Source organism: Zalophus californianus, chromosome 9 (assembly GCF_009762305.2).
Source record: "Zalophus californianus isolate mZalCal1 chromosome 9, mZalCal1.pri.v2, whole genome shotgun sequence".
In the NCBI taxonomy this organism is placed as follows: domain Eukaryota; kingdom Metazoa; phylum Chordata; class Mammalia; order Carnivora; family Otariidae; genus Zalophus; species Zalophus californianus.
This window is the reverse complement of record NC_045603.1, coordinates 40,170,077-40,188,705: the sequence shown is the minus strand read 5'-3', so window position 1 is coordinate 40,188,705 and position 18,629 is coordinate 40,170,077. Positions and strand designations below refer to the sequence as shown.

The window sequence follows — 18,629 nt, the reverse complement described above, 5'->3', positions numbered from 1 at the left end:
CATTTCAACTGTATTCTAAACCTGCTACTCAAACTCTACTATATTGCATAGTTAATGAACACTGGCAGGATGAAACACCTTTGAAGGTGAGGCAGCCTGGGTGGCCAGTCAGTTAAGCATCTGCCTTCAGCTCAGGGCATGGTTCCAGAGTCCAAAGATCAAGTCCCACATTGGGTTCCTTGCTCAGCAGGGGGACCCTGCTTCTCCCTCTGCCTGCCGCTCCCCCTGCTTGTGCTCTCTCTCTCTCTGACAAATAAATGGATGAAATCTTTAAAAAAAAAGAAAAGAAAAAAAACACTTTTGAAGGTATAAGCTAAAACTAAAAAAAAAAAAATAAATAATAATCCTGCAATTAAAAACCATATACATTTTATAATTTGAGGAGAATATATATATTCCTCATGACCTGAGCCACAGTCAAGGTCAGACACTTAACAAACTGAGTCACCCAGGCTCCCCAAAAGAATATTCTTAACATAAAATTATAAAATTGTTTTTAACATGTTGATGTTGTTATATACTTAGGTTTTTCCAATACAGAAGTCTCTTTTAATGATTTGCTCTTTTTTTCTTGATGATAAAATATTTTTCCAGGAAAATGCTGAATAAGTCTTTGTTGAAATACACTACATTGCTTTCTGTCAATGACCCTAAAGTAATACAGAATTTATACTTCAGTGGTTGCAGTGCTCAAACTTGACAGGTAGTGCCTTATGTTTGATGATAGAAACAAAACAAAAAAAAGGGATGGCATAAGTCTAAGTGGTTTTGTGTTTATTTAGTTTTGAGGAGAAATTAATTGATTTAACATATTGGTGCCAAAGCACAAAGTCTAGACAGCTGATTCTTCATATTTTTAAAATTATTGCAGATGTCATTGTGTCTAAATGTGTATTTTTAAAGCTATCTGTATCTCCTTCTGTGTGTTATTTAAATTGCCATAAATCATGGAAATACAAAACAAAGCTATCCTGGAATAGGATAATTTTTAAAGTGGCGCTTTCATTTTGTTATGCAAATGTTGTCTACTTTTCCCTTAGAAAGAACGAACTTATCCAGAACTTTTTACACAACATTCTTATAATTGGAATTGAATTAGGGTTGGAAAACAGTACTTCTAGAGGAATCGGTAGTAATATGCATGTTCATTCATTTCATTAATGGAACATTTAATGAGCTATCAAATTGATATTGAGGTTACTACTGAATGCCTGAAGTACAGGAATTACTTATTGAAAGAAAACCTCTGTTTTACTTGTTCATGTAGAAGTAGGAGAGTTGACCTGGCAATATGAACTATTGTAGAGCCTGGCTGAGTGCCTGTTATATGAATTGCTACCACACCAAAAATAGGACTGTGTTGAAAAATAGCCTTTTCTTCCGGAATTAGTTTTAAGTCTGCAAACTTATTTTAACTGTTATTTAGTTAGGGGCACCTGGGTGGCTCAGTTGGTTGGGCATCTGACTCTTGATTTCAGCTCATGTCATGATCTCAGGGTTGTGAGATTGAGCCCCATGTTGGGCTCTGTGCTGGGCATGGAGTTTGCTTAAGAGTCTCTTTCCTTTTCCCCTGCTCTCTCTCTAAAAATAATAATAATAATTTAGTTAATATTTCAGAATTCTTTATTATAAAAAGCAGGAAGAAAAAGAAGACATTGAGCATATAATACATTTGTTTTCAAGCAGGTCTACTTCTGCTTGAATCCAGAGGTGCATATGGGGGTCAGAGCTTCAAATGCACGACCAGATAAATAAAATAGATCCCTAGCCCCATTGAGTTATTGAACATTTAAATACATACCATAAAACATATGCCAAAAAATCATTCAATTCTTGGAATACTTAGTAATCTAGTGTATACCTAAATTGTAATTTGCCAACAGGCTAACTGGCTACATTTTTGGTTTTTAACAGGGTAATAATTTTTTCCCTACAGTTCTGAGTTTCGATATAAGCATCAAGTCATGTAGGGCCACTACAAATCTTCGCATACTTCTGACCACTGGCTGTCACTGATCATCCTACATATCTGTCGTTTTGCCTGTTCTAAAATGTCACATAAGTAGAATATATGAGAATGTTCTTAACAGTTTTATTCATAGTATTTAAAAACTGGAAACAATCCAATGTGTAAATACAATCTATGTGGATAAGATCCACAGATCTATAATGTATTGAGCTGTCCTAGATTGTTGAGAAAAATTTAGCAGAGTGACAGATCTGTAACTTGGAGGAGAAAAAGAGTCCCCCTTTTATAAAGAATATCATCAAGAATTCTTAACACATCTTAATGAAATTAAAAATGAAAGGATGAAGAAAATATATTGATGAGGCTTGAGACCTCAGAGTTAATTATGTGAGTAAATTATCTTTTTTTTTCAGTATAAAACCCTATTTTTATGAAGCTTTTTCAACTTAATTGTCCCATAATAAACAAGATTAATTGCATCCTAGTCAGGGAGAATTCCGGTATCCACAGAATCAAAGATGAAAGTCAAAATCACAGGATAGATTAGGAAAATAATGTCATCAATCAAAATTTGTCCCTTTAAGTTTGTTTAGCAAGGAAATATGTTGAACAAATTTTTCTCAAAGTCTACATTTATTATTGGATTCAATTTAACTTAACATTACTGGATAGAAGCAGCATTTTTCAAAAGTAAAATTGTTTCATTTATTTAACAAACACCTACTAGTGGTCTATTTAGCAGTAGACACCATGGTATATGCTGGGATTATAAAGATAAATCGAATACAACCCCTGACTTCAGGTAATCCAGATGATGATCGAGGATATAGAAAGCCACAAAAAATGGATATAACAGGTGATATATGCGACAATACAGCATAAATCAATTCCTGGATTTATTGACCTTTGTAAAAGCAATTTCAGTATTAGGAGGATGATTTTGGAATCCAGAGGAAGAAGAGAGAAATAACACTTGATTTTAAAATTTGAGGAAAACTATGGTTTTTGAAGTTTTTATTTTAATTCCAGTTAGTTAACATACAGTGTTACATTAGTTTCAGGTGTACAGTATATGATTCAACATTTCCATACATCACCTGCTGCTCATCACAAGTGTCCTCGTTACTCCCCATCACCTGTTTCATGCATACCCCTACCTACCTCCCCTCTGATAACCATCAGTTTGCTCTCTATAGTTAAAAGTCTGTTTCATGGTTTGTCTCTCTCTACTCTCTCTCTCTCTTTTCCCCCTTTGCTCATTTGTTTTGTCTCTTAAAGTCCACATATGAGTGAAATCATACAGTATTTGTCTTTCTCTGACTTATTTTACTTGGCGTAGGGTAGCTCTTTTTTTTAACTCTTTGAGGAACCTCCATACTGTTTTCCAGAGTGGCTACACCAGTTTTCATTCCCACAACAGTGCACGAGGCTTCCTTTTTCTCCACATCCTTGTCAAAACTTGTTGTTTCCTGTGTTGTTGATTTTAGCCTTTCTAACAGGTATGAGGTGATATCTCATTGTAGTTTTGATATGCATTTCCCTGATGATAAGTGATGATGAGCATCTTTTTATGTGTTCTTTGGCCATCAGCATGTCTTCTTTGGAGAAATGTCTCTTCAAGTCTTCTGCCCACTTTTAATTGGATTATGCTATCAGTAGCTAATATTACAAACAAAATATACAGCTAGGGAGGGATCATCATTAACACTATTTGCTATAAATTCAAATTTTATTTTCTTCTTGATAATTGCATTTCTTATTGGTTTCATATGTGATCTCAACATATCACTATTATTTTGAATTTATGCTATAACTCATAAAGCACACAGACCAGAGTAGGCAAACTATCAGTTCACCACTCTTCCTCTGTGGTTTGCTTATGCGTTCATTAAGGATATTCCCTTAATATATGGATTGTTTGCGCAAGGTTTTTAAAGGCGCTTATCCATTTTATGAAACTTAACTTTTGTCTGTATCTAATATATGTATCCCATGTGCATGAATTTGTTTAACAGAGCACAGGTAAGCAGTAGTACATCACAATAGACTGAGAACCAGCCAGTAAATGAGAAAACTGTGTCCCACCCCTTTGAACTGTGGAGCTGCCATTCTCATTCAAGTTACCCTGCTTATCCTATGTTACTTCTGCATCATCTGACACATTGACTAAATGAGAGTGCACATGTTAGCCTGCACATGAATATTAATATAGCCTATTTTATTTTTTCTTCTTTAGATTAAAAACAAATATATTCAGAATTTCAAATATTTTGTCTTATGCCCCAGTGGATTACCTTGTTCATCCTGTGAGGCAGGTGCATTCTATTTTGGAATCTATGGCTTTGATAAAGAGAAGTCTCTGAAGAAGGGAAGTGAGATGGTCAGATGTAAATTTTTGATCATTTTCATCACTGACCCAAATTTAGCAATAAAGTTGTATTGAGAAACACTATAGTCAGGAAGGCCAAATAAGAGGTTATTCTTTATTGTCCAGGCCAGAAACTGTGAGATATGGCAGGAGTGATGATATGATAGAAATGAAACTCAAAGTTCAAGAGTTGGTGAATCATTAGTAGCTACTAAGGTAGAAGAAAGAATGAGGAGTGACTTTCTGATTCCTAACTAAAGAACAGTTGTTGGTTTGTTTTTTGTTTTGTTTTTTTTTTAACTTTCAGAACAAAGAATGAATTCTTATATGCTATGTTGCTTTTTCCAGGGGGGGGGAAAGTCATTGGTGGTTTTATTCCTTCCTGATACCATGCAGTATCTGTAGCAGTGTTTTCATTCATTTTATAGGTACTCCCTTGGAGCCTACACCTGCACTAGACACTGATTCTTTGCAAATATCAGATAAGGTTATCCTCAGGCCTGCATTCAATTCTTATTCAATATGATTCTCCTAAAATGGGAAGTCAATAATTTTTCATCATGAGAGTAAAACAATGAGGATTATCTTCCCAATACATGATAAATGTTATATGGAAATATAGGCGACTTGTCTTGTGCATCCTGTGTTTGGCTCATTGATGCTGTGTGTCTTGCCTTTAGCTGGGATGACAGCAGCTCTGTGAGTAGTGGTCTCAGTGACACCCTTGATAACATCAGCACCGATGACTTGAACACCACATCCTCGGTCAGCTCTTACTCCAACATCACTGTCCCCTCCAGGAAGAACACCCAGGTGAGAATTGCCTGCTTTCTTTCTCCAGTGCTTCTCCCGGGTTTTTTCCTCAAACTATTTTATCTTAGATTAAAATATAGCACGGCCTCTGAATCTGATATAATTGTATAAACAGAAGCAGCTTGTGTATATGTATTTTTTTCTATTGATTACAAGCCAACTCAGAAAGACTTATTGTACCATATCTCTTTTTATAACATTGATATTTTTAACCCTAAAAATTATTTTAATAGTCTCATTTTAGATAGTTCTTGATTAATTTTATATTGATCTCTGAAATAACTATATCTCTTGAGAATGGTAAATCAAGAATGAATATTAGATAATTAAGTTTTATCTTGTCCTCCTTTCCTTTGTTAAATGTGACACAGAAAATTCCTTCCGCTATGGAGTATTTAATTGGGGTTTTCTGCACATATTTATTCTGACATTCTCTAATATGTGCAAGTGAGAATTATGTGGCTAAAATTAATGAAACTTAAATGAAGACATAGATAAAAATAGGAGTCTTTGGAATTCTTTTGAAATATAAATCAGTGCTGCTTTTTTTTTTTTTTTACCAGTTATTTAAAGGTACATTCCAAGGCCTATTCACACTTTATAGCTTTTTCTGCCCAAAGTTTCTTTGTGATATTTTCCCCATAGCTGAAGACAGATTCAGAGAAACGCTCTACAACAGACGAGACATGGGATACTACTGAGGAGCTGAGAAAAACAGAAGAGGACTTCGACAGCCATGGGGATGGCGCTGGCAAGTGGAAGGGTGTTTCCTCAGGACTTCCTGAAGACCCCGAGAAGACAGGGCAGAAAGCCTCCCTGTCCATCTCACAGACAGGTTCCTGGAGGAGGGGCATGTCTGCCCAAGGAGGAGCGCCATCTAGGCAGAAAGCTGGAACGAGTGCACTCAAGACCCCGGGTAGGCTTGTCACTTCACATCTGTTATGCAAAAGTGTTTTAATTTATGGTTTCCATTCCATCTTTGTTCTCTTTAATAATAGCTTTATTTTTAATTAAATCATATTCTTCTCTGTGCAGTTATTCTTTCCCATGTAAATTTCACACACTTTACCATGTAAGTCCACATGAATGTAACAATCTAGGCATTCTCCAGAGAGCACCATTATAATTTGGGGCTATTGAGTGTCTTTATTCTGCCAGAGTCATTTCTGTTCATGTGGAAATAAAAGAAGTCTGCTTAATAAAAATAAGATTGCTTTCCTTCTGCCTTCCTTATGAAAGTTTGGAATATTTATGTTAAGTATGCCACTAATTTTCACTACCATCACTGAGAGGCAAGAGTAATCACACTAATGTAATGGGTTGGAATGCTGGAGATTTGAAACATCATTTGTGAATTATACTTTATGAAAGAAGAGAGTGAAAGACTTCTGCCAAATTATACCATCTTTTTTTTAAGATTCTTTCCCTATTTTTAAAATGGTGCCTAATTTTAAATAGTGACACTTAAGTAGTGTTGTACCAGGGGACTCTAAATATAAGCATCTTACCAGATATTCAAATGAATTCTTTTTCTAGCACTTAGGTTGATAAGATTAAGTGCTATCCTGATAAAGGGAGAGAGTTGTGAGATATAACACAATAACAAACTGCAAAAATATGTGCTTTCATTTTATCTCCTTCAGTACTCGTCACATTTCCTCTAAGAACCATGTTTTTATTGCTTTGTACGCAATCCTTTCAATATACTAAAGCACATACCTATTGAGATCTAAATAAATAGTTAGGAACTGAAGTAACATAAAGATGTATTCACATTTTTACACGTCATTTAAAGAAGAATTACTGTGTTAATCAAAATGTGCAGGCATGTATATTTGTGTATTTCTCATTCATTAGGGAAAACTGATGATGCCAAAGCTTCTGAGAAAGGCAAAACTCCCCTGAAAGGATCATCTCTACAGAGGTCTCCTTCAGATGCTGGCAAAAGCAGTGGAGATGAGGGGAAAAAGCCCCCCTCAGGCATTGGAAGATCCACAGCTCCCGGCTCTTTTGGTTTTAAGAAACCAAGTGGAGTAGGGTCATCTACTATGATCACAAGCAGCGGAGCAACAATAACAAGTGGGTCGGCCACCCTGGGTAAAATTCCCAAATCTGCTGCCATTGGTGGGAAGTCAAATGCAGGGAGAAAAACCAGTCTGGACGGATCCCAGAATCAGGATGATGGTGTCCTGCACGTGAGCTCCAAGACCTCCCTCCAGTACCGCAGCCTGCCCCGCCCTTCAAAATCCAGCACCAGCGGCATCCCTGGCCGAGGCGGCCACAGGTCCAGCACCAGCAGTATCGATTCCAACGTCAGCAGCAAGTCGGCTGGTGCCTCCACCTCGAAACTCAGAGAACCCACTAAGATTGGGTCAGGGCGCTCGAGCCCCGTCACTGTCAACCAGACGGACAAGGAAAAGGAAAAAGTAGCTGTCTCAGATTCAGAGAGCGTTTCTTTGTCAGGTTCCCCCAAATCCAGCCCCACCTCTGCCAGTGCCTGTGGGACCCAAGGGCTCAGGCAGCCAGGATCCAAGTATCCTGACATTGCCTCACCTACATTTCGAAGGTAAGAATGTGTGAAACAATGCAGGGAAAATAGAAAATGCTATACTGTAGGATACGCAGGAACCGTTTAATAAATATAAATAATCTTTGTGTGTCCTGAATCCTATATCTTAAATATATATATGTATATATGCCCTAAATATATGTTCTAAGGTTCATATATCTTAGCATCTTTTAGTTTCTGAGTACATGAGTTTTAAAAAGCTGATCTTATAGATAGCTGGGGAAAAAATGGTGCTCATTTTGAGAAATGCTCAAACTTCTCAGTCCCACTATCATTCTAATATTAGCAACACAAACAGCATTTATAAGAAACTTAAAAGCAGATGGCAACACCGAGGGGTAGTGATAAAATAAAGTAATCGCTTGTAAAATTTCCATAGATTTCCATCTCTCCTTTCCGCAGTTAAAAATAAAACAAAAGAGGTGTTCATGACTATGGGTATTCATTTCCAGCGTTTATGATCTTGCTGGCTCTTAGTGAGTCAGTGATCATGAATGTAGATGAAATTGTTTTCCTTGTCAGAGATTAGATTGGACAGATTGATGCAGTACCATATCTTAATGTATTAATGAAAATCAAGGTATGATATCCTGGAGAGAATTTGAAAACATTTGGATGTTTCATATAGGGTAACAACTCAGGAATGGACGAGATTTTGTAGCTTCAGCTTTTTTTGAAAGGACTCTGATAAGCAGCATAATTGGTTTCTATATAGGGACTGTCTTGGTACTAAATATGTAGAGTTCTGCTGTGAGATATCCTTGTTTTTAAATACTAATATATTTTAAGTGGCAGGAAAATACATAGTGTTAAAGACTTGGGACAAATGGTTAAACCTCTCTGGGTCTGTTTCCTCATCTATGAAATGATAGAGTATGATGTATAGTCCATTACATGTTAAGTATTTTTAATGTTTGTTTTTATTACAATGAATAAACCAAGAACCTTGATAACTGGGAAATAAAGGGCCTCGAAACATTTTCATTTCAAGCAATCTCAGATACATGATTGTTTGAAAACCGAGAGGTTATATTCCTCAGTAGAAATATTAATTCTGAAAAACTGGCTTTTTGTAATGTTGATTCTCACTGGAAAGAATAATGACTTGCAGTGGGAGTTAATTATTTCTGTTGCTTAAATAAAAGCCAATAGTGCCCTCCAGTGGCCCATTACCTATGAAACAATTTCTCATATTCGTCATGAAATATTTCACTCTAGGAAATATGGATTTCATTGCAACTTAATTAGTTAGTAATCATTACGCCATTACTTCATATCACTTTATTTCCATATTTACATAAATTCGATTATATCATCTGCTTCATTTACAAAACTAAAATGTTTTCTGAACTGAACTCCAACATGAGTTAGCACCAACTGTGTTTCAAATCACTATTATAAATATGTACTTGAATAGCACTGGCAACTGACATAAAACCTTTGGTCTTTCTTGAGGAAAATGCACACCAATGAACATGTTGCCAACAGTGTCCAATCTTATTTCTAACCAACTGCCCTCTGACCGTCACTCAGGCCACCAGATATGTAACATAACCTCCTAAACCTTGCCTTAAGCATTCCTTTTAGTTAAACTGTTACAATGAAAAAAAAAAAGAAAGAAAAAAGAAACAAATTTTAAGTGTTCTATACCGAATGCGTAGAAGTTGTTTCATTATAATGGATCTGTAAATAGGTAAGAGCAAGTGTGCTCAAATGCTTTAATTTTCTCGAAAGATGCTCATGATCACTTACCCTGTGAAAGCCAAGGCTTTTCATGTGTGATCTGCTTTTGTTTTGCCCCTTTCCCCCCCACCCCCTGGGTGGACGCCCAGTACCGACTTACCCGTATGGTGATAGGAGAGATTTTTTGGCACAAGATTAAGAAGTTCGCGCTTATAAAGTTCATTAACGCAGAGACGGGAAGTGCTCGGTGGCTCGGTGCGCCAAAGCACGCTTGGCTCTGTGTACTGTAACCCTAAATATTAAATGTGGATATTAGTCTCTCGGAACAACTGAAGTTGTTATTTGTTTTTCTTTTAGGTTGTTTGGTGCCAAGGCAGGTGGCAAATCTGCCTCTGCACCTAATACTGAGGGTGTGAAATCCTCCTCAGTAATGCCCAGTCCTAGTACCACATTAGCGCGGCAAGGCAGTCTGGAATCACCGTCGTCCGGTACGGGCAGCATGGGCAGTGCTGGTGGGCTAAGTGGCAGCAGCAGCCCTCTCTTCAGTAAGCCCTCAGACTTAACTACAGACGTTATAAGCTTAAGTCACTCGTTGGCTTCCAGCCCAGCGTCGGTCCACTCTTTCACATCAGGTGGTCTCGTGTGGGCTGCCAATCTGAGCAGTTCCTCTGCCGGCAGCAAGGACACTCCGAGTTACCAGTCCATGACTAGCCTCCATACGAGCTCTGAGTCTATTGACCTCCCCCTCAGCCATCATGGCTCCCTGTCTGGACTGACCACAGGCACTCACGAGGTGCAGAGCCTGCTCATGAGAACGGGTAGTGTGAGATCTACTCTCTCAGAAAGGTGAGCTTTCCTAGAGGCATCGGTGAAGTCTTCACTTCGTCCTCCCCACACTGTGCCTACCCTCCTCCCCCACCAAATTCCCTTGATGTCAGTGGGAATGCCACTCTGCAAAAGGACATAAAATTGAAGGGATAGAAGATTAAGGAGACCAGGCCTTTTGTTTGCTCTTACTACCAAGTTCGTAGAAGGAAAAAAAAAAAAAAAGCCATGAAGAATAGGATAATTGTATAATTAAGTTTCTTAATATGAATGTGTACATATGTACCAAACAGGCAATTTGAATGAAATTCAAAGCATGGGTTTATGTATTAAATGATGTCTTCTCAAGACGTGTTAATGATCTGGCCTCAGCTCCAAGACAACGTAGCTCCTTATGATAATTTGAGCTTTTTTAAAGACCGAATTTAAATGGGTTCTACAATTATGCTCTGAGCAATATGTTAAGTTTGCTTTATTAGCACTTCTGTAGGAAAAGAGCAAAAAGATCACTGGGGAATCCTAGTTGTATTGGAAAAAAGTCAATTGTCAGATATGAATTCTTAGAGAAAATTAATAGCACTAGTGATATTTTTAATAGGCCCTTGAAAATAAATCGTATTACAAGGTGTTTCCCATTGGTTTAAGCAGTTGTGTTTTTTTTTTTAACTTACAATGAAAAACATAAAGAGGCATTCCTTACTGAATATACTTGCCTGAAAGTGTCACTGTCAACCAAAATGCCTTTAGATTCTCTCACCCCAAAAATCCTTTCTCAGGTATTTTGGTACTATTTCTCCCTGGAAAATGTCCTGAAATTGCCTCTTTTCCCAGATAAACTTGATGTTATTTGTTTCCTGACACACCTAAAGCTTTTAAAAATGCTCTTGGCCACATGTCTTAGTTGTGTTGTTTGTGAAAGCACCACTGGCCACTGAAAATGCCTGGTATCGTTCCCTGAGCTTTTGTTCAGTCTGTTACTGAGGATGGCATATCACCTCTTTTCCAGCCTTCCAGCTTTACTCGCAGATTCATTTTTCAAAACATCGACTAAAGCTCTTACCTAGACTCTCACCACATTGCAGTAGTTGTCCTCTAACCCAGAATTTCCCATTGCTCTTCCGTTTCTCTTGCCTTCATGCAATGCAAGTGCATCCCACTGCACCTCCCAGCACGGACAGCCGTGCCCATTAGACAACCCCCGATAGAACAATTTTTGAACTGAAATATTTATGCTTATTAGTTCTTATGGTGGACTGCTAATTACAAAATAATATTTCTCTTCATGAACAAAAACCTGGGCCAAGAGACACAAGACAAACAGCTGGGGAGATAGAGACTATCGTGTAGGCGTTTGCATCTATGTCCCCTCTAGTTTTGTCATTATAGATAGCATACGGAAAGACCAACTACATACACGAAAACATTGGTTGTAAGTACTATTTCATTTAAGTTTTTATCTCAGAAGTTAGGCTTCCTACGGCACCTTGGATTTGAGTTTCCACACTTTAAGGTAAATGGGCACCCTCATATGTCATTTTTAAGACTTATAACAAGTAAATCAAATTATATTGAAAATCTGTTAATAACCTATAGTTTTAATGAATGTATCTTTGATTGTATACCGATATGCGAGGAGTCCAAATAACAATTTCATAACCACACTGCAAATAGGTCATTATTTATTAACCCAAGTCATCCTCCACATTACTGGTTTTTTTAATCACCAATATGGCTGCAATAAATTGACCATTTAGCCATCAACCTATTTCTCTGGCCTTCAGATATTAAAAAATCAGAAAAGTAGACAAGTAACTATTTGTAACAAGTAATCTTCAAATCAAACCAGAGTATAAAACTGAGCTTTATAGATACAAATGCAATGTTAATATTTTACTTTATCTATATTTTAGCAGAAGTCAACATACATTTTCCCTTAGAAATACACTGGCAAATATGTAGTCACTTTTTTTCTTTAAGCAAATCTTGTTGTTGATCAGTTTTTGAAATAGGCTGGCTTGACGAATGGGAGTGTTCCAGTATTAAAAATAGCCAGATAAACAATTTTTCTAAAGTAAACCTTAGGCTAACTTAAAATAAATGCATATTTTGCCCTTGATTCTTAGTGAAATGTATTGATGAATATTAAAGTGTGAAAAATAAAATACTTTCATAGGTATAATATATGATATAAATATTAATTAGTTCCTCCCAGGAAATTACTGGATCAAAATAATTTTTGATATGAGAAGGTGTACTTTTTCTTTCTTGGGAACAAAATTGCAGGCAATAGCAATTTATTCTAATCCTTTAGGTACGTTCAAGAAAGTTTATGATCTGTTGAAGAGAAAATAAGATCCTGTCAGAAATCCGGGCTTAATTAGAATTAAGCGGTCAGTGGAATGTTGGGAATGCTAAGCAAACCAAAGAGCCATACCTGACAGAGAGTGCGCTAATGTGTAGATATTGTAAACAAAGTAATTAAAGTGATATGATAGAGACGTGTATAAGTTCACGACTTACCCGTTTGTCTACAATTTCAAAGTATTTTACTGATATATTCATATCTTAATATTACTGAATCAATAGTTTTTCATAAAGATTTTAACTTTGTTCAAATTCCTTTTTCATTAAAATGTCATAAAATAATAATCACAAAAAGTTTTTCAGTAATTTTCCCTCTAGCTGCTCCAAATCATTGGTGGCTCTTGAGCCATAACGAGTTCCCGGTTATTTTGTTTAGTTTGTTCTGCTTTTTGTAACCTAACCAAACTTTAAAAATAATCTAAAGTAGTAACCAACTTTACAAATTGCTGGCTTGTTTGGAAATAACAGATCGAGCAACCCTGCCGTCACAATCCAGCAGAGCATCTTGTTGGCTTTAAACAGACAGGGCCTGACCTCCTCAGACTGTTGGCTAACATCCCCCTCTCCCTCCTTGCCACCGCTTGCCTGGCCCTTGCAAGCATAAGAGTGTGTGACCTTTCAGGGTGTGTGGAAAGTGTCTACTGTATAAAACCATTAGTATCCAGAGTCAAACAGATATTTCTACTTAGAGTTTTAACTTATATTGGTAAATTTAAATGTATTCTTCTGATTTTTCCTTCATCAAGTTCTCTGCGTGTTAGAAACATATGCACTTTATACAATTGATAATTTTGGCAAACAATGCTTTAATCAATCTGCACGCATGAAAAAGATAATCTTTAAAATGGCTGGTGACCCTATAAATGCTTTAGCACAACTGTCGTTCATAGTTACAGGTTTTTCATATTTGTTCAATCTGATTCCTTTAGTCAAAATGTGTACTAGAACTGGCATCTACATAACAGAGTAATTACCTTATGTGGACATTCCCAATAAATAAAGTCATATAATGTCTTTGGTTGCTTTCTACTGCAGTGCTAAATAATGGAGTACACATAGAAGAAAACATTTTAGCTTTGGTTTTGAGCGATTAATTTTCAAGTCAATGTGTTTGCATTTGTGTTATATCATCCCCATTATGCGTATCCTGTGTATTTTTGATCATTGGAGGTTCTACTGGAAGAAAGCTGTCATTCTTCAAATTCAAATTAATTGTATTCTTTTGGTTATTCACATGCCAGAAGTTATAACAGAAACCATAGACTTGTCCCACTTAGCTGTTGATACCCTCTTCTATTTTTAGAGAGGCCATTTCTCATTTTCTCCAGACACATCCTTTCATCCCTTTTTATGACCAGTTGAGAATTCTTTAAAATAGAGACTGATAAAACTTATAACCTTTTAAATACCTAACTTCGAATTTCCAAAAGATGGCATAGTTCAGTTCTATAAAATATTTAAATAAATGGTGCCAGAAACATTACGTTTCAAGCCGATATTTATTATGTCTTACTTTTTTCTCTCCTAAGCAAATGGAATAGATCTGCCTTTGTTTTTATTAAAAATAATATGAATACAAAAATTAAGTATTAAAAAGGTGTTTTATATCTCCTCTGCCCATTAGAAGTTGTCACTTTAACTCAGGGAGAGCAGATCTATCTGATTTCCACCTGTGACTCTCCTGCATTTGAAATCACAGTGAAAGTCTAATCAGTTGCACAGGGAAGCAAAAACTACCATAGCAGTGGGTAAATAGAACCTATTAGGGGAATTACATCAACAAATGACATAATCTACCTGCTCATAATCCTGTCACTAATTATCACCAAATGTGTTACAACAATAGACATCTGGTCACCTTGGTTGGCCTTTTCCAGTAAGTTAAGCATTAAATATGTGTTACAAAAATTTTATTTTGTGAAGTTTAAAGAACCATTTTTGTTGGATGTGTAATTTGGAGGTTTTGTTTGCATTATGTCCTTAGGGGTTTTCTTTGTTTTAACAGCATGCAGCTTGACAGAAATACACTACCCAAAAAGGGACTAAGGTATATATTTCTTTCAGCACAATTGCTGCCTTTCTCTGTTGTTACGTAAACTTTGTGTGCTGTCTCTCTCCCTCTTTCTTTGTTTGTTTGCAATGAAGTATCTGCCGTTGATGGCATCACTTTTAATCCCGATATTTTCTCTGGCCTGAGGAGTTGGTGAGATAAGCCTCCGGTTAGAGATACCAGTAGAGGTCAAAACTAAGTAAATTAAAATTAAATCCAGTCTAATATCATTATTTGGGGAGCAGCAATTTTTGGTAGATTTCTGAACTCACTTCTATAAATTAAAATAAAATTAACTTCCCTAACTTTTGCATCTTGGAGGCATATGCTTGCAAAACCTCAACCCATATAGTCTACAGATGTGGCCAGTTAATGTTGAAAGGTTGAAGGATGCTCTAATTTGAATCAAAGAAAATATATTTTCATCATCAGAGGACAAATACTATTAATTAAGGTATGAATTTTTAAAGAATCCTTTTGGTAAAAACTCAAAGAGTTTTCATGTCGGTTTTTCAGGAGTGCTAGTCAATTTAGAGACGAATTAGTCTAGTATAACATAGTAATCTCAAAATCATCATTCAGTTCATCATAAAAACTAAAATGAAAATTTAACCCATGGCCTTCCTTTACCATACACTTTTATCCGAGGAGAGGGTATAAAATGAACTACTAATAGAGGGATAACACATATGAACTTAATGAGTTAACTGTTCTTTGATGTTAAAAATTTACTGACTCTGGTGAAAATGAGCACTGGCCAAACAGGTCTTTCCCGGTTATCCCTTTTCTTGCTAGTCCCTTGGTAATAACAAGCAGCTTGCAATTATTCCATTTCAAGATTTTGTTTCAGAAATTTATCTTCCACGAAAGTGAACCCATTTTTTTCCTTTTTTTAAAAAATCAAGACATGATGTCAAGTGCCATTTTAACCAAATAAGTGTGTTTTTTTTTTTTTAATGTTGTCCTTTTTTATTTTCAAAAAAAAGATCTGTCAATTTGTGTTCCATTTCCTATGCTTTTCTGTGGCCATGATACCAGTTCCCTTGGCCGCTGGCCTAGCACTGTCTCCCAGATTTAGTCTGTGCTTTCACCCTCTTCACATCTTTCCAAGCACTGTGCTTTTGAGTCCTTCTCAATTAACTTGGCTGTCTGCTCATTGCTTATGATTTTCAACTACATATCTCACAGAAGCATAATTTTCCTTTCAAAATCCTTTATTTTTTTTTTCCTGTGAGATTCACACAGATGGTGTCAGATCATCTGGAAGAACTAAGCAATTATAATTAGATTCAATCTGTTTGAGAACGTTGTTCAGTCTGAATAGTAAGCTCCTCTCGATTGTTTTCTTGTCCTGGTATTGCCTTGCCCTCATCGATGTGCTTCAGTGTCTTAGCTTTGCTGTTTTGCAGATACACTCCATCATCTCGGCAGGCCAGCCAAGAAGAGGGCAAGGAGTGGCTGCGCTCCCATTCCACCGGAGGGCTGCAGGATGCTGGCAACCAGTCCCCTCTGCTCTCCCCTTCTGCCATGTCATCTTGCGCCACAGGAAAATATCACTTTTCCAACTTGGGTAAAATATTCTAAACATGACTTCATCTTGTTCCTTTGGCCACCTGCCCTCACGGGAGTGCTGGGATCTCTCCATAAAACGTGTTCACTTAAAGAAAAGATAGAGACACCTTAAGAGTACCTTTTATTTGTTTAATGGCTGGCTATTCACAGAATACTTTCTAAATGATATGCAGTTTATTGCTTATGACCACAACTTGACACAGGTACTACTGTTGTGATTTTATAGTCTAGGATCCAGAGGCACAGAGAGGCCATTTCACTCATAAAAAGGTCACCACTCGTAAGGGCCAGAGGCAATAATTGATCCCAGAACACCTGACTTTAAGCCTAGAGGGTTTTCTCAGAGTCCTCTTAAAAAACAATAAAACAGGGGCACCTGGGTGGCTCAGTTGGTTAAGCATCTGCCTTCAGCTCAGGTCATGATACCAGGGTCCTGGGATCAGGCCCTGTTTCAGACTTCCTGCTCAGTGGGGAATATGCTTCTCCCTCTCCCCTCTCCCTCTGCCTCTCCCCCAGCTTGTGCTCTCTCTCTCACTCAAATAAATAAAGTCTTAAAAAAACTGTTAAAAAAAACAATAAAAATTCTCCTTGTCCTTTGTTTAAAATGTTTTTTTTAAATCCTTAACAAAATTTATCATACTTTTGTAGAAAAACAAAATATAAATAATTAAGAAGAAAGAAAAAGTAACTCCATGACTTTTAAGATCACTTCTTTACAGGTGATCAAAATGAATACCATTTCAAAACTCTCCTTAAAATGAATATGAGTATTCCCTGTGAAGATTTTTGGATAAGTGCAATGAAAAAAAAAAAAGACAAATTTAGCCATTGCATTACTTTGTGCTTAGCATCATTTGTATGAAATGTAAAATCGTTTGATTAATGTCACAGAAAACATAGGGAAGAGTGACAAAGTAATGAAAGGAGTTTAAACATGCCGGTTCTAATTTAATAGATCCAATTCTTTTAAAAATAGATTTCTGTTCTATAAAATCACATATAAAGTAGTCTCATTATTATCTTTTTTGTCTAGTAATGGACCCACCGATTGTCCAAATTCTTCAATTTTTTCAATCCTTTAGGACACTCACGGCTCCTTCTCTTCTCTTGTAACTCTTCCTGCTTTACAGATTAAAACTTTGGCAATGGAAAACAATGATTTTGGTCATGGTTCCATATGAGCTAATGAATCCCTATCAAACACCAAGTTTTTGCTGCTGCATCTACACAGTGAGGGACTTCTTTGTCTCATAATGGCAACAGATGGTATAGTTTTTACTTACTTTGAATTGTAATTATAAAACATAGCAAGAAGCTTAAAATTTTAACTTCAAAAAATAAATTAAAAATGTTTTTTATACAGTCATAGGAATATGAAATAAACTCTAATTTTATGCAACATCTAAAACAAACCCGAACCCCCTGAAATGCTGACTTTGCTAGGTATCTTCTGTCTCCTATCAGTCTTTTTAATGCTTGACATTAATTTGACTAATTGAATCCTTACCCCATTATTTTCTTATTTATATTGTTCTGATTAAATCCATCTGTTCCATTATTATTTAGAAAAAAAAATGCTCAACACTTACTATGTCTGATCTTGGCAAAGTCAATTTCCTCATCTGTGAAATGGATCCAAAATTCCTAGGTTTTATTATGGAGGAACTAACTTATGTGTACCAAGACTCAAGAGAGTATAAGACTTAATAGACCTTGCTACCTCATCATTTTTATTAGAAAGCATGCCTTACGTTATCAGAGACAATAGCAGTGGATTTCAAATTGACCTTACTGCCTCTACCATCATTTTCAACATTTGCACCCATTGGGACATATAAAGGAAGACCCTCCAAACATGTCAACAGATTCTCATGTGCCCACCCAAATTTTATATGCATATACGGCTTCAAATCAGGTGTTCTGAGGTCTCTATGCTGTGTTATTTTAAAGAAAAAAATGACCAGTTTTAAAAACATGCAAATTATTTTTTTAGAACTTTTTATTGTGGGTGGCTCAGTCGGCTGGGCATCAGACTCTTGGTTTCGGTTCAGGTCATGATCTCAGGGCTCATGAAATCGAGCATGGGGCTCTATACTCAGCACAGAGTCTGCTTGGGATTCTCTCTCTCTCTCTCTCTCCCTCTGCCCCTCCCCTAACTCATGTGCTAGCTCTCTCTCTCTCTTTCTCTCAAATAAATCTTTAAAAAAAACCAAAAACCTTTTTATTGATTTGCAGATCACCTGAATTTATATTTACTAGACAAGACTGTGGGTACTATTAAAATGTAATCATAACGAAAGATTATTTTATTATTAAATTAAAAAAATATATCAAATGGAATTTTTCTAACTTGAATATGGATAGCATTGTCTTGCAGTTCACTTTGGTCATCATTTGCCTTCAATTTAACCATTAT

At 36.4% G+C, this 18,629-nt stretch overlaps 1 protein-coding gene across 3 annotated transcripts in view; it reads left to right on the top strand.

Annotated features, from left to right (window-relative positions):
- NAV3 (neuron navigator 3) overlaps positions 1 to 18,629 on the top strand; it is a 351,526-nt gene that overhangs the window by 253,613 nt on the left and 79,284 nt on the right. For 2 of the 3 annotated variants that reach the window (XM_027594098.2, XM_027594097.2), the window contains exons 13-18: positions 5,018 to 5,150; positions 5,796 to 6,066; positions 7,008 to 7,716; positions 9,760 to 10,248; positions 14,597 to 14,638; positions 16,051 to 16,211. In XM_027594098.2, the coding sequence (XP_027449899.1) occupies positions 5,018 to 5,150; positions 5,796 to 6,066; positions 7,008 to 7,716; positions 9,760 to 10,248; positions 14,597 to 14,638; positions 16,051 to 16,211 (1,805 nt within the window). The remainder of the gene's footprint in view (positions 1 to 5,017; positions 5,151 to 5,795; positions 6,067 to 7,007; positions 7,717 to 9,759; positions 10,249 to 14,596; positions 14,639 to 16,050; positions 16,212 to 18,629) is intronic. The other variant, XM_027594099.2, reaches the window with a different exon arrangement.